The 14,764-nt window shown below is 44.0% G+C and overlaps 2 protein-coding genes across 3 annotated transcripts; one reads left to right on the top strand and one right to left on the bottom strand.

The window, feature by feature from the left end:
- Nucleotides 1-4,952: 4,952 nt before the first annotated feature.
- LOC116619449 lies at nt 4,953-6,579 on the bottom strand. Of its 2 annotated transcripts, XM_048728989.1 has the most exons (3): nt 6,484-6,579; nt 6,185-6,391; nt 4,953-5,475 (listed from the first exon to the last, which is right to left on the bottom strand). In XM_048728989.1, exons 2-3 carry the CDS (start codon nt 6,237-6,239, stop codon nt 5,177-5,179), a joined length of 354 nt encoding a protein of 117 aa, XP_048584946.1. In that variant the 5' UTR covers nt 6,240-6,391; nt 6,484-6,579; the 3' UTR covers nt 4,953-5,176. The 2 variants fall into 2 exon arrangements, with proteins under 2 accessions (XP_048584946.1, XP_032240154.1); XM_032384263.2 differs by lacking the exon at nt 6,484-6,579 and having other exon boundaries at nt 6,185-6,477.
- Nucleotides 6,580-11,761: 5,182 nt separating this feature from the next.
- On the top strand, nt 11,762-13,832 carry LOC5514570. Its single transcript, XM_001634754.3, has one exon. The coding sequence runs from the start codon at nt 11,877-11,879 to the stop codon at nt 12,996-12,998; it is 1,122 nt and encodes a 373-aa protein (XP_001634804.2). The 5' UTR covers nt 11,762-11,876; the 3' UTR covers nt 12,999-13,832.
- Nucleotides 13,833-14,764: the final 932 nt, after the last annotated feature.

Here is a 14,764-nt window from a genome sequence, read left to right as displayed (position 1 = left end):
GCGTGATTCCATTTCCTCATACTCTGCTGATAGTTACATTATATGGAGCGTATAAATTTCGTTCTACACAAGATCTTCGACAACCCTACATTAGCAATGTCCGTGTGCCTTCAAACAGACTTTGGTAGCATGTTTTGGCATTTTTGGTATATATAAATTATTATTTATTATTCTTTAAAAAGCCAAGAGAAAATCCTTACATCTACCTGCCTTAGACCTACCCTAATCCATGTAATACACAATCCATGAAGCATATTGTTTTAGCTCATTTGTATTCTTGCAGAACCCTTATGTGGCAATCACCTTGCCACAGTGGCGTGTATATAGGGCGTCACCTTGCCATAGTGCCGTGAATATAGGGCGTTACCTTGCCACAGTGGCGTGTATATAGGGCGTCACCTTGCCATAGTGTCGTGTATATTGGGTGTCACCTTGCCATAGTAGCGTGTATATAGGGCGTCACCTTGCCATAGTGGCGTGTATATATGGCGTTATCTTGCCATAGTGGCGTGTATATTTGGCGTTATCTTGCCATAGTGGCGTGTTTATAGGGCGTCACCTTGCCATAGTGGCGTGTATATAGGGCGTCACCTTGCCATAGTGGCGTGTATATAGGGCGTCACCTTGCCATAGTGGCGTGTATATAGGGCGTCACCTTGCCACAGTGGCGTGTATATAGGGCGTCACCTTGCCATAGTGGCGTGTATATAGGGCGTCACCTTGCCATAGTGGCGTGTATATAGGGCGTCACCTTGCCATAGTGGCGTGTATATAGGGCGTCACCTTGCCATAGTGTCGTGTATATAGGGCGTCACCTTGCCATAGTGTCGTGTATATAGGGCGTCACCTTGCCATAGTGGCGTGTATATAGGGCGTCACCTAGCCATAGTGGCGTGTATATAGGGTGTCACCTTGCCATAGTGTCGTGTATATAGGGCGTCACCTTGCCATAGTGGCGTGTATATAGGGCGTCACCTTGCCATAGTGGCGTGTATATAGGGCGTCACCTTGCCATAGTGGCGTGTATATAGGGCGTCACCTTGCCATAGTGGCGTGTATATAGGGCGTCACCTTGCCATAGTGTCGAGTATATAGGGCGTCACCTTGCCATAGTGGCGTGTATGTAGGGCGTCACCTTGCCATAGTGGCGTGTATATAGGGCGTCACCTTGCCATAGTGGCGTGTAAATAGGGCGTCACCTTGCCATAGTGGCGTGTATATAGGGCGTCACCTTGCCATAGTGGCGTGTATATAGGGCGTCACCTTGCCATAGTGGCGTGTATATAGGGCGTCACCTTGCCATAGTGGCGTGTATATAGGGCGTCACCTTGCCATAGTGGCGTGTATATAGGGCGCCACCTTGCCATAGTGGCGTGTATATAGGGCGTCACCTTGCCATAGTGGCGTGTATATAGGGCGCCACCTTGCCACAGTGGCGTGTATATAGGGCGTCACCTTGCCATAGTGCCGTGTATATAGGGCGTTACCTTGCCATAGTGTCGTGTATATAGGGTGTCACCTTGCCATAGTGGCGTGTATATAGGGCGTCACCTTGCCATAGTGGCGTGTATATATGGCGTTATCTTGCCATAGTGGCGTGTATATATGGCGTTATCTTGCCATAGTGGCGTGTATATAGGGCGTCACCTTGCCATAGTGGCGTGTATATAGGGCGTCACCTTGCCATAGTGGCGTGTATATAGGGCGTCACCTTGCCATAGTGGCGTGTATATAGGGCGTCACCTTGCCACAGTGGCGTGTATATAGGGCGTCACCTTGCCACAGTGGCGTGTATATAGGGCGTCACCTTGCCATAGTGGCGTGTATATAGGGCGTCACCTTGCCATAGTGGCGTGTATATAGGGCGTCACCTTGCCATAGTGGCGTGTATATAGGGCGTCACCTTGCCATAGTGTCGTGTATATAGGGCGTCACCTTGCCATAGTGGCGTGTATGTAGGGCGTCACCTTGCCATAGTGGCGTGTATATAGGGCGTCACCTTGCCATAGTGTCGTGTATATAGGGCGTCACCTTGCCATAGTGGCGTGTATGTAGGGCGTCACCTTGCCATAGTGGCGTGTATGTAGGGCGTCACCTTGCCATAGTGGCGTGTATATAGGGCGTCACCTTGCCATAGTGGCGTGTATATAGGGCGTCACCTTGCCATAGTGGCGTGTATGTAGGGCGTCACCTTGCCATAGTGGCGTGTATATATGGCGTCACCTTGCCATAGTGGCGTGTATATAGGGCGTCACCTTGCCATAGTGGCGTGTATATAGGGCGTCACCTTGCCATAGTGGCGTGTATATAGGGCGTCACCTTGCCATAGTGTCGTGTATGTAGGGCGTCACCTTGCCATAGTGGCGTGTATATAGGGTGTCAGCTTGCCATAGTGGCGTGTATATATGGCGTCACCTTGCCATAGTGGCGTGTATATATGGCGTCACCTTGCCATAGTGTCGTGTATATAGGGCGTCACCTTGCCATAGTGTCGTGTATATAGGGCTTCACCTTGCCATAGTGGCGTGTATATAGGGCGTCACCTTGCCATAGTGTCGTGTATATATGGCGTCACCTTGCCATAGTGGCGTGTATATAGGGCGTCACCTTGCCATAGTGGCGTGTATATAGGGCGTCACCTTGCCACAGTGGCGTGTATATAGGGTGTCACCTTGCCATAGTGGCGTGTATATAGGGCGTCACCTTGCCATAGTGGCGTGTATATAGGGCGTCACCTTGCCATAGTGTCGTGTATATATGGCGTCACCTTGCCATAGTGGCGTGTATATAGGGTGTCACCTTGCCATAGTGTCGTGTATATAGGGCTTCACCTTGCCATAGTGGCGTGTATATAGGGCGTCACCTTGCCATAGTGTCGTGTATATATGGCGTCACCTTGCCATAGTGGCGTGTATATAGGGCGTCACCTTGCCATAGTGTCGTGTATTTATGGCGTCACCTTGCCATAGTGGCGTGTATATAGGGTGTCACCTTGCCATAGTGGCGTGTATATAGGGCGTCATCTTGCCATAGTGGCGTGTATATAGGGCGTCATCTTGCCATAGTGGCGTGTATATAGGGTGTCACCTTGCCATAGTGTCGTGTATATAGGGCGTCACCTCGCCATAGTGGCGTGTATATAGGGCGTCACCTTGCCATAGTGTCGTGTATATAGGGCGTCACCTTGCCATAGTGTCGTGTATATAGGGCGTCACCTTGCCATAGTGGCGTGTATATAGGGCGTCACCTTGCCATAGTGGCGTGTATATAGGGTGTCACCTTGCCATAGTGTCGTGTATATAGGGCGTCACCTTGCCATAGTGGCGTGTATATAGGGCGTCACCTTGCCATAGTGGCGTGTGTATAGGGTGTCACCTTGCCATAGTGGCGTGTATATAGGGCGTCACCTTGCCATAGTGGCGTGTATATAGGGCGTCACCTTGCCATAGTGGCGTGTATATAGGGTGTCACCTTGCCATAGTGTCGTGTATATAGGGCGTCACCTTGCCATAGTGGCGTGTATATAGGGCGTCACCTTGCCATAGTGGCGTGTGTATAGGGTGTCACCTTGCCATAGTGGCGTGTATATAGGGCGTCACCTTGCCATAGTGGGGTGTATATAGGGCGTCACCTTGCCATAGTGGCGTGTATATAGGGCGTCACCTTGCCATAGTGGCGTGTATATAGGGCGTCACCTTGCCATAGTGGCGTGTATATAGGGTGTCACCTTGCCATAGTGGCGTGTATATATGGCGTCACCTTGCCATAGTGTCGTGTATATAGGGCTTCACCTTGCCATAGTTGCGTGTATATAGGGCGTCACCTTGCCATAGTGGCGTGTATGTAGGGCTTCACCTTGCCATAGTGTCGTGTATATAGGGCGTCACCTTGCCATAGTGGCGTGTATATAGGGTGTCACCTTGCCATAGTGGCGTGTATATAGGGCGTCACCTTGCCATAGTGGCGTGTATATATGGCGTCACCTTGCCATAGTGGCGTGTGTATAGGGCTTCACCTTGCCATAGTGGCGTGTATATAGGGCGTCACCTTGCCATAGTGGCGTGTATATAGGGCGTCACCTTGCCAAAGTGGCGTGTATATAGGGCGTCACCTTGCCATAGTGTCGTGTATATAGGGTGTCACCTTGCCATAGTGGCGTGTATATATGGCGTCACCTTGCCACAGTGGCGTGTGTATAGGGCGTCACCTTGCCATAGTGTCGTGTATATATGGCGTCACCTTGCCATAGTGGCGTGTATATAGGGCGTCACCTTGCCATAGTGGCGTGTATATATGGCGTCACCTTGCCACAGTGGCGTGTGTATAGGGCGTCACCTTGCCATAGTGGCGTGTATATAGGGCGTCACCTTGCCATAGTGGCGTGTATATAGGGCGTCACCTTGCCATAGTGTGGCGTGTATATAGGGCGTCACCTTGCCATAGTGGCGTGTATATAGGGTGTCACCTTGCCATAGTGTGGCGTGTATATATGGCGTCACCTTGCCATAGTGTCGTGTATATAGGGCGTCACCTTGCCATAGTGTCGTGTATATAGTGCGTCACCTTGCCATAGTGGCGTGTATATATGGCGTCACCTTGCCATAGTGGCGTGTATATAGGGCGTCACCTTGCCATAGTGGCGTGTATGTAGGGCGTCACCTTGCCATAGTGGCGTGTATATAGGGCGTCACCTTGCCATAGTGTCGTGTATATATGGCGTCACCTTGCCATAGTGGCGTGTATATAGGGTGTCACCTTGCCATAGTGGCGTGTATATATGGCGTCACCTTGCCATAGTGGCGTGTATATATGGCGTTATCTTGCCATAGTGGCGTGTATATAGGGCGTCACCTTGCCATAGTGGCGTGTATATATGGCGTCACCTTGCCATAGTGGCGTGTATATAGGGCGTCACCTTGCCATAGTGGCGTGTATATAGGGCGTCATTTCTCAGCAAATTTTTCCTATGCGCCTGTGATGCAAGCACAGCAGTTTTTGTCATTTTTACCTTGGATAATTCACATCCCCATTTTGTCATATATCTACTCATTAAACGTAGTATACTTTGGCCCTTGGAATGAGTACAACCTACTTCCATTCGTTACCTTATAAAACCCAACTGACAATTTATGTCTTAGCGCTCCGGGGCCAACCAAGTCGGGGGCCTTGCCACTCATTACGAGTAGTACAAGTATAGTCTAGTTCCGTTGGTTATCTTGTAGAAGCCAAGTGAGAACTCTGTATCTCTGTACTCTGCCTTAGAGTCAGGGTTATAGAGCATTAACGCTTTTGATCTACTTTGGCAAGGGTAGTTCTCCTTATGCTGTGCCATCTTGCGCGAGCGATGAAAGATGTAGCAGAGCTGATCTATCAGGTAGCCCACAGTGTCCGAGTCTTGCACTCCGAGTGTCACATGCTCTCTTGGTACCCAGTACTCCTTGGTCTCAGAGCTTGCATGGATCACCACTAGGCCACCTGAAACAGGAGGTATCCCACACGAGCAAGCGTTATGTTATCCTTGAATCTAAATGTAACATGTATTACCACTAGGCCACCTGAAACAAAGGTATCCCACACGAGCAAGCGTTATGTTAGCCTGGAATCTTTTTGCTAGCGTGCTAGCTAGTGTGCTAGCTAGTGTGTAAGAATGGTTGTTACCGAAGATGGTACCACTGTCCTAGCGTGCCCATCGGTTCTTTTTCGCCCCCAAAACAGGTATGTTAAATGCGGCAAAAGACCTACGGCTTGAGTCCTCATCTATAGAAGAGCAGGGACTTACAGTCCCTAGTGTAGAGAGTCCAGGTTTTGCCCTCTGAAAGGAAATTACCCCTCTCTTGGGAAGCGAAGACCACTAAAACCACGCCACTAAACGCACACTAACTTATAACAAAATTCGCAAATTTTTTTAGATGCATGGAACAGTATCCGAGAACTACAGTTTTTGGGAAATTTTGTTAAAATTTGTGGAAAATTTTGTGAAAATTTACCCGCGTAGCTTGCGTATAAGGAGAGAAGAATCTTTAAGTATGTAAGAATCGTCATATTTTACATCTATACAGCTTGCGTGCCCCCCTAACAAATTCAAGTCAAAGATTAATCACGGAAATAAAGAATAATCATAGGACAATAAGGAAATGTCCATGAAATGCTGGGAACCCTGTAAATGAAGGAAAATATCTCTAACCTGTAGACACCTGTAGAACTTTGAGTAAAATCAGCCAAGCCAACACTCGGGTCATGGTGGTCGGAGCAACTGCTAAAACCCGTGCCCTCTTTTCCCTATTGCACAAATGACAACACAGTTCCTATTGATCCAGTCCGCCGCTCATAATTGTCTCACACGACGAGGATGAAACGTAGAACCTCTCCTTGATCTTGGCTAAGGAAAGACCTAAAACGGAGCGCATGTGACATTTTAAAAACTCAGCAAAAAACCCCGAAATAAACCATTGTTAAGGAATTATTCATTTAAATGATCACTACCATTTTGTATAATCTTAGTTTTTCATTTTATCTAACAGATTTCCGTGAAATACATTTATGTGATAAATTATTCAAAGCTGTAACGCTATTGGTGCTTTGACAATGCTGTTTCACCTAAATACATCACTGAAGAACCTGCTCAACACAAACCCATGATCCTCAGCGCTCACAGGGCGATTCCCCACCTTGCCATGCGTGTTGCCATATCAACGGTGTATATATTTATTTACGTCACGCAAAGATTCTAATGAAAATAATGAAAAAAAAAAAAAAACCTCATGAGCCTTTGCAACACGCACGGAGCATCCCGAAAAGTTTGTCTGTGGGGAGGGTAGGGTAGGGGGGTGTCATCGTAGTAGTGTACTAGGACATGTCCGTGGTCCCTGAATCAAATTGTCCTAATTATACCAGACTTCGTCAATATCGTCCTACCACCCCCAGAATTTTGTGAAAAATTCGAAGCCCTCCCTCTAAATTCTTTTATTTTTAGCTTTCTTTGAGCATTTGCCTTTGAGTCTGGTCAATGGCGCATTGTTGTTTGTTATTTTATGCCATCATGTCGTGTTCGTAATCTGACCCACTATAGCTGTCTCATGGAGCACGAGTCGACGCCGACGCACTAGCTGAAATGTGCCCGATCACTAGCACGAGTCGACGCCGACGCACAGCCGGAATGTGCCCGATCACTAGCACGAGTCGACGCCGACGCACAGCCGAAATGTGCCCGATCACTAGCACGAGTCGACGCCGACGCACAGCCGAAATGTGCCCGATCACTGACGTTTTTATCAAGATCTTGGATTAAGAGGGCACGTTCACAGATTTCCATGACGAAATCCAACGCTAGATATTTCATGGATCGTGCGACGGCGCAAACGCGCTAGCCGTACATGTTCTTTCAATGGCCTATTTTAGTTATTTTATTAGTCGAGCGTGCTCAAATACTACCAAGAGAAAACCTCATGAATACAAAAAAATTATTCATGTTGATAGACGAACAACAAGGGCAAAAGCAGAAAATCTTTTAAGATTCTCTACTTAAAAGTATTGAGGCAAAAACACTTGTGTATAAGCGGCTCGTTTGTTGTTATTTTGTAAGTGATGGGGAATGGGAACCTAACAATTCAAATTTTCTCTATTATGGTAGACTTCGTCCAATAGATTTGCATGTTGTTAAAACGTTCGTTTTAATGTCATTAACGTTTATAACATTTTTTTTTTTGCAATCGAAGTGGAGTTTTTCGCAAATATATCTAAATACACTTTTTTGTTGCAATAATTGAAGTGCATGAGACAAAACAGACAAAACTTGCCTACGGCTGGCAGCAAGCTCGAGTCACATGGGCTGTTACTCTAATTGAAAATATTCAAACTTAATCCCGCACCATTAAAGCCTTAAACAGAATTGAACTTAATATTTGACTTCTTTTACGGACACGTTACAGAATAAGCAGCAAATATTCTAAGAAAGTTAAACGATTTTCTTTTGTCTGTTTTTCAATTAAAAGAACTCAATGAGTAATCCTCCCCCGCCGTTGTTTGAATTTTGTTTAATCACAGACCTATTTTGTCTCGACCGGCAGTAAGTGAAATAGCAATTACTACCACTGCGCACTTCCTAACTTCCCGCCCTTCCACACAAAATTGCTACCGCCTACATACTTGTAGGCATTTGTCCGAGTACATTCACGTTCACACTTTATCAACAACATAATGCATTCGACACACAAAAAAAAAAATACGTGGGTTCTGAGCACTGTTCTTTTTTTTTCATTTTTCGCTAGTTAATTACCAGGGGTCGAATTAGTTGCGCTCCTAGTTTGCACATTGCGTGTCCTATGGGTCATGTGAAGGATCGAGGTCCTTTCAGCAATCAGATGGCCAGAACAACCTTAAAGACTTATTTTGAATTATTCATGTTATCTTCCGTCTCTGCTTTATTGGCAGGTTTTCTCTCTCTTAAAACTCCCCCCTCTCATTCACCTCACACACACTCAGTAAATCCAAAGGGGTAGCTTATTTAACTTTGGGTGGGCGGGGGGGGGGGCTTTCGTATTCGCTAACGCAACGCTATGGTTAAAACCGGTATCAACCATTTTTATGGGCATCAAGACTCAAAGATCTGTTATTTGAATATTGTGAACCACAAAGAGTAGGTTATCATTTAGGCCTTGAATTGGTTTCTCCTCCAATTGTGGATGTCGTCTAAACCGTGGCCTACTAACAACTCAAGACACGTACCCTTTAGATAATATAGCACATTTAATGGCATCTTACAATGTGATAGCGCCCTCGCCAGCCACGCCTTTGTTGTTGTTTTCACCGATTATTGACATAAAATTATGTGTAGAACCCTGATCTTATCAGCTTATACTCTAGATCTATGCTTTATTGACTAAATTCAACAGAAAACATCAAGCTTCCCAAAATTCGCCGATGGAACTGGTGCCTTTTCACTTCGGTGTTTGCTAGATTGACAAAAATGTGTAATGTTTTGGTTTTTACCCTATATACTCTAACCCTCAACTCTATCCTGGTAAAATTGAAAAAGAAATGTCAGCATATGGCCAATTACAATATTGATAGATGCCATATCAGCTATTGAAAAATATCCTAGGTCCCTAAATACCTCTACTAAAGAAAAAGGAGGAATAATGCGGTTAGTTTACAGATAATTCATACGCCCATAGGCGGCTGTCAATATTAGAATTACCATTTGCAATTCGCCGTTTGCATGTTTGCATACATTTGGAAAAAAATGTATTTAGAGCATAACAGTGGGAAGTCTAGGCATTTTTATGGACGAAAACACCAATAAAGCAATGTATGCTGAGAAGGTTGATGTTGCCACTTTAAGACACATTAACGCATTAGTGGCTAAAGACTGTAAATAAGATGTTTTTTTTTTTTTTTTGTATACCTTAATTTCCCTTTTTCCTCTAAGGTTTTTATGGATTTATAATGTTTATCTTGGATTGAGATCATGAGGCAAAAATTTAATGTCGATCACGATTGCAGTGCGTAAATGTATTCCTTTAGCCTACAGTTATTATATACAAGTATCTATATCTGTCCCTGTATTTTTAAAATACTATACACTGTATAAAATGCTTTCACAGTGCTCTTTACAATCTCATTCGAGTGTTTGTCTTACAGCAGACTTAAGATCCTTAAACTTGCTTGAAGCAAATAATACTCGTGGAAGCGCGAGCAGTCTGGCATGCTCTCAGGCGTTTACGTGTTTTTAGCGCAGATATTCCTATCTAATTTATGGCCGCCGCAAACGCATTCCCTTTTTCTGCGCCAAAAACGTCTGTGAGAAGGCCATTCGAAAGGCTGGTAAACAAGCACCTCTTGAATCCCGAAAATTGGTCGGAGCTGGAACTGGTCGCTTAGGAAAATGGGAACTCTTACTCAAAGGATCATAATCCGTGATAACATACTTTTCAAATAAGAATATCAATACAAGGTGAAAAGACCATTTCATAATTCCTAGAAGTGGTCGCAGTCGCCTAGAGAGATTTTGATTTCCTTGTTTCAATCATTTGTAAGTCAAACGTTTTTCGGGATCACGAAGGGTTTTTCGACTCGTCCTAAAGCCCTAAAGGAAGATTATTCCTTTGTATCAGTGGCGATATTTTTTTCAAAGTCGCGCTCAACTCAATTTTGACTTTCTAAATACTTGAATTTCTTTATTTTCGATGGATGACGTCTTAAGTACTGATATGGGTTAGATATTTTCCCAAAGTATCGCTTGGCATTTGGCTTCTATTTTTAAAATAATCCTCTCTAAGCCCTCTTGATGGTTTCCGCTATTTCTCGCTCTATCTATTTTCGTTGCTTCCGTATCCAAATTCGTTGCTGCTATTTTAGGCTTCTTGAAAGTAGACTATTTTTAAAAAAAACTTTGAGCTTTGAATCCAGGTCAAAGCGGCATAATATCTTGTTCAGGAAACTTCAAACCAAGCGAGAAAATTAGAAACAATTTACAAAATTTCTTAAGAAATAGTTAATTCCGTGCTATTTTTCTCTCTTCAATGTTCTATTTTCAAAAACAGTTTATGGTTTGTTTTACAAGGCCCCTAGTACTTGCTGAGAAAGACATTGAAAACTTAATTAATTTTTTAGCTTGTGATTGGATCTTTTCTTGCTTGTCCCATTTTTTGACGCAATGCAATGTCTCGAAATGACTCTCGTGAATTGTGCACGGCAACGGGGGATTTGCAAAAAAATACAATAAACTCTCAACTTCAAGTCATCGAGACAACCACAGTAAAAAAGAAATACTATAAACGATTGCGTTATGTTAATTATAAACCCAAGTTCTTTTTTCTTTTCAGAATATTAATATTTTTCTTGTGTTTTTTTAGTCCCTTGTTTGTTTACATCGAAAGTGCAGCTTTAGCGTTTATTTGCATTTCTGTTTTGTCGCACGTACGTGTGATAAGAAATGGGTCAGGCTTTAGATTCTATTTATGTCAAAGTTATCTTACTGTTGGTTTTTTTTCCAACCCTTTTGTCTATTTCCTATCCAGCATGTATAGAAATAGTATTATATGTCTAAAATACTGGTTTCGGTGATTTGTTTTTATTTCATTTTTTACTAAACTATCCGTCAGACAGTATTTCAATTGTTATGTTTTCTTAAATCGTTGAAATTATCGGCGATTAGAAGTAATATAGATGTGATTTCTAATTCTAAATAGTAAATATTTTTTCTACGTAAATAGTAAAAACTTGTCTGGTGAAGTTTTTGATTATTTGTTTCAGTTAACAATGTTGTTATTGACTAGGGGATCTTTGTCGGCGCCCACAATTTTCTGACTCCCACGACTTAAAATATCCTCGAATGGTTATTAAATCGAACTCACTGCTCCCACACACAAAATATGACTAAACCCCACTCGTACACGGGCGACATTGTTAATTCTCGCATTTTAAGTTGGGAATTCCCCCCTGCCTCTCAGAATAACGTTCACTTTGCGAGGAAATTAGAGATTGGTTATCAGAAGTTGAGAGAAGTATGGAAATGTCGTGGAGTCGGTCTTGCTTATAAACAGTGTAAAATACAGCAGAGACTTCGACTCATCGGAAACTATTTCTACTTTGCCCCTCGAATATCATGGTGGAATGCCAGGCTATTGGATTTACTATGCAAATACCCAGAGAAGTGATTATACTTGCGGTTGACAAGTGATTGACTGGAAGCCATTCAAGAGCATTGTTTTCTCGAGACGGACTGCACCTGCCTGGCTACGCGTGCGCTGATTGGCTCCCAGTTACAATTCTCTTTAATTGCACTGAAAACTTATCGGGCTGAATATTCAAGCAATATGGCGGAAAGAGCGTAGTGTAGGCAAGCACGGCGTTAATGGTGAGTAGGGCAGAATACGATGGCCGAGGCGGGTAGAACATCACAGAGGCGCTTCACTTCGCCGAATGGAAGCACTAGATCGGGCCGCAGTCGAATGGGAGATGATAAGGAAGAACTCATAGAGCAGTTGCGGCGCTTTAGCAGCGTTTCGCAGGAGGATTTTGAAAAAATGCGACTAGCGGAAAAGGAAGACGATTTCTTCGCCATACGCAAGGCAACGGACATTACGGACCCCGATACAAAGAGCGACCCGTGTCCTCCACTTCCAATTAAATTGATCCACGGAACGTTCCGGCATATCCTTGGAGTTCGCGAAGCTTGTTCTAAACAAGGCACGTTTCTACAGAGAACAATTGAACTCAAGCGCAAGCCTGGGGAATCTCTAGGGTTTTATATTCGGCAGGGAGATGGTTGGGAAAGAGAAGATGGAATCTTTGTATCAAGAGTCGTGCTCGGGACTGATGTAGATGTTTTCGAATTGCTTCGCGTTGGGGATGAAATAGTGAAAGTGAATAAAGTTGATGTAAGAACGATGGGGATAGAGGATGTAAGCGCTCTCATGCAAATGACGCGTCGTCTCATACTTACTCTCAAGGTTTTAACTCCTATTTCGTCAATGAATCGGAAGCTAGCTATGAAAGATGGAACAAACGCAAGCACTAAATCGTCCACCGGTACTACGAAAACGTCTAGGTCCGCTTCCCTTCCGGCTAGTGCACATATGATGGTGCGTGATCGGGGAGGTCGAATGGTTCCTGATCGCAGATATAGCACAGCATCTCGGCTAAGCCACGAAGCAAACTACAAAGTAGCAAATTTGGTAATCGGACGAAACAAGGACGCTCTACCTAGCGCTGGGAATGCAACTGCGGCGTCGCCTGTTACTACACCTCCGCCAAGGCAAACATCAAGGCGCAGCACTAAATCCCCCGTGCACGGGAAGCGAACGCTCTCTCCGATCAGGGAATCAACTACGGACTTGGGGCATTCAGACGTGGACGAAAGAGCTCGTTCTAGCAGGGCTGCTAGCGTTGTAAGCTGGTCAGATCAATTTTATGGCTACGGCGGTTCTACCAGCCCTGTAAAACACAAACCCAACGATCGAAGGAAATCGGAAGCCTCCGGAATACGACCTAGATGAAACTCGTGTAAACTAGTAAATTTTTTATCGCTCTTGAAGTGATAATTGGAAGAATATATTGGAATTTGAAATTTTGGGAATTGTGCCGTGGGCCGTGTGGATGGAAGTCGGTAAGATCACTGGAATTAGGTAAAGCAAGCTTGGTGGAAATCTTTCTGTTTTATTTGGAGTCGGGTTCTGTGGAATTTGCTAGCTAAAGAATTGTGCAGGATCCTGCAAGCTGCCCCGGAACCCATACTACCAGCTGTATGCCGCTATGCAAAGCGTCTTCCAAATTCCCCATTTGTAAACACGAATGAAATAACATCGCTCGGACAGCTTTCACATGGATCTAGCAGCTTTTAAATCTTCTCGCTCCGAAGTCTGGCCCACTCTGGAGAGCGAAGACCATGTGATCAGAAATTTGTTTACGCCAGCAATCTTTATGGCGTTGATTCTGTGGTGTTCTGACACTGTTTTTCAATTTTAATCGCTGATTTCCAGTTCCTACTGACTTTGCAAATAGTACTGGTGTTTTTTCCCCAGGCTTTTTATGATGTTTGCAAGTCTGCTGGTATTTGAAGAAATCAAGCCCACTGTGGAGTTCGTTATGTAAAACAATTTTAACTTTGCTAGTACAAGTTAAATACTGTCTAGCACTGTTATTTAAGCTTTAACCGAAAAACGAACCAAGCAGAGACCATAAAATTATTAGAATGTCCAACCGTAAATTCACGGCTTACATTTTCATACTGACCACAACTCAAGCTGTTAATACCTTTAAATTGTAAATGCATTCTTGTAGCTGGCAAAATTTTGATCGAATCAGTTGATAAAGGAAATCAGCCTTTTTAACTTTGAAGTCTATTTTGTTATATTTCATAGACTCTGTTATTTATAAATTGCTAGTAAGTGTCCCCGAACTATGCAAACCTATCATTTACCCTCCCGAGAGATAATGTTATTATCGCAAAAATGGTTACAAGATAGCTCGGGTTGCGAAACACCCTCTTTCGTGCCAGCCGCGTGTTTCAAAATTTTCTATCAAGAGTGAAAAACCTTTAATGATGCACCTGAAAATGTCCCAAGATAGGCTCGATCAATTAGAACTTTTAACTGCTTTTGTTATTATTATAAGTAATTCAACCATAAACATTACGTCTAAGTTGCAGCTTTTCGCATAGGATATTTCATCGATTTCAAGACAAAATTGCCCCAACGGTGATTCCGTCGGAACCTTTAGCCTTTTTGTAAAATTGTCATATAATATTTCTTCACAAACCTCGCTCTGGCTTGTGCAAATCAAGAGGGTTAATTATTAATAGAGGGCTCGTCGCTTACTTCTATTATAAGCAACGCTGTTGTCAATCTTTCAGCTTCTTTTAAAAAAACATTACGTATTTCCTATGTCGCATAAAGCCAGGCCTATCTAGCGTGCACTGGGGCACACACAGCTTTGTATCGGGGGCCGTATAGGAATCAACGAGGGCTTCAAATTGCTTAGCCTTGCTTGCAAGCTCTCATGATTCTACTTCACACCTGCTGCTACAGACCACAGGACCATTCAAATGGCGACAATTTCGCCCCTGGATGGGTGGGTGGATGGATTGATAGGTAACTTAGAATAATCATGGCACCTCGTAGGTTTTTCTTTCGCGTTATTAATCTGAGTAACCATAACAACCGCGGCCTCGCAACCGCTGGTTTAACAAAGCCTGGCCCTCTTTGGGGGACGGATAATGACAGGTTATTAAGATAAAGATGCATTTATAACAAGAACCTGTTTC

The sequence above is a fragment of the Nematostella vectensis genome, chromosome 6 (assembly GCF_932526225.1).
Source record: "Nematostella vectensis chromosome 6, jaNemVect1.1, whole genome shotgun sequence".
In the NCBI taxonomy this organism is placed as follows: Eukaryota; Metazoa; Cnidaria; class Anthozoa; order Actiniaria; family Edwardsiidae; genus Nematostella; species Nematostella vectensis.
The sequence above is the reverse complement of the archived record's forward strand: the minus strand, read 5'-3'. Positions and strand labels throughout refer to the sequence as shown.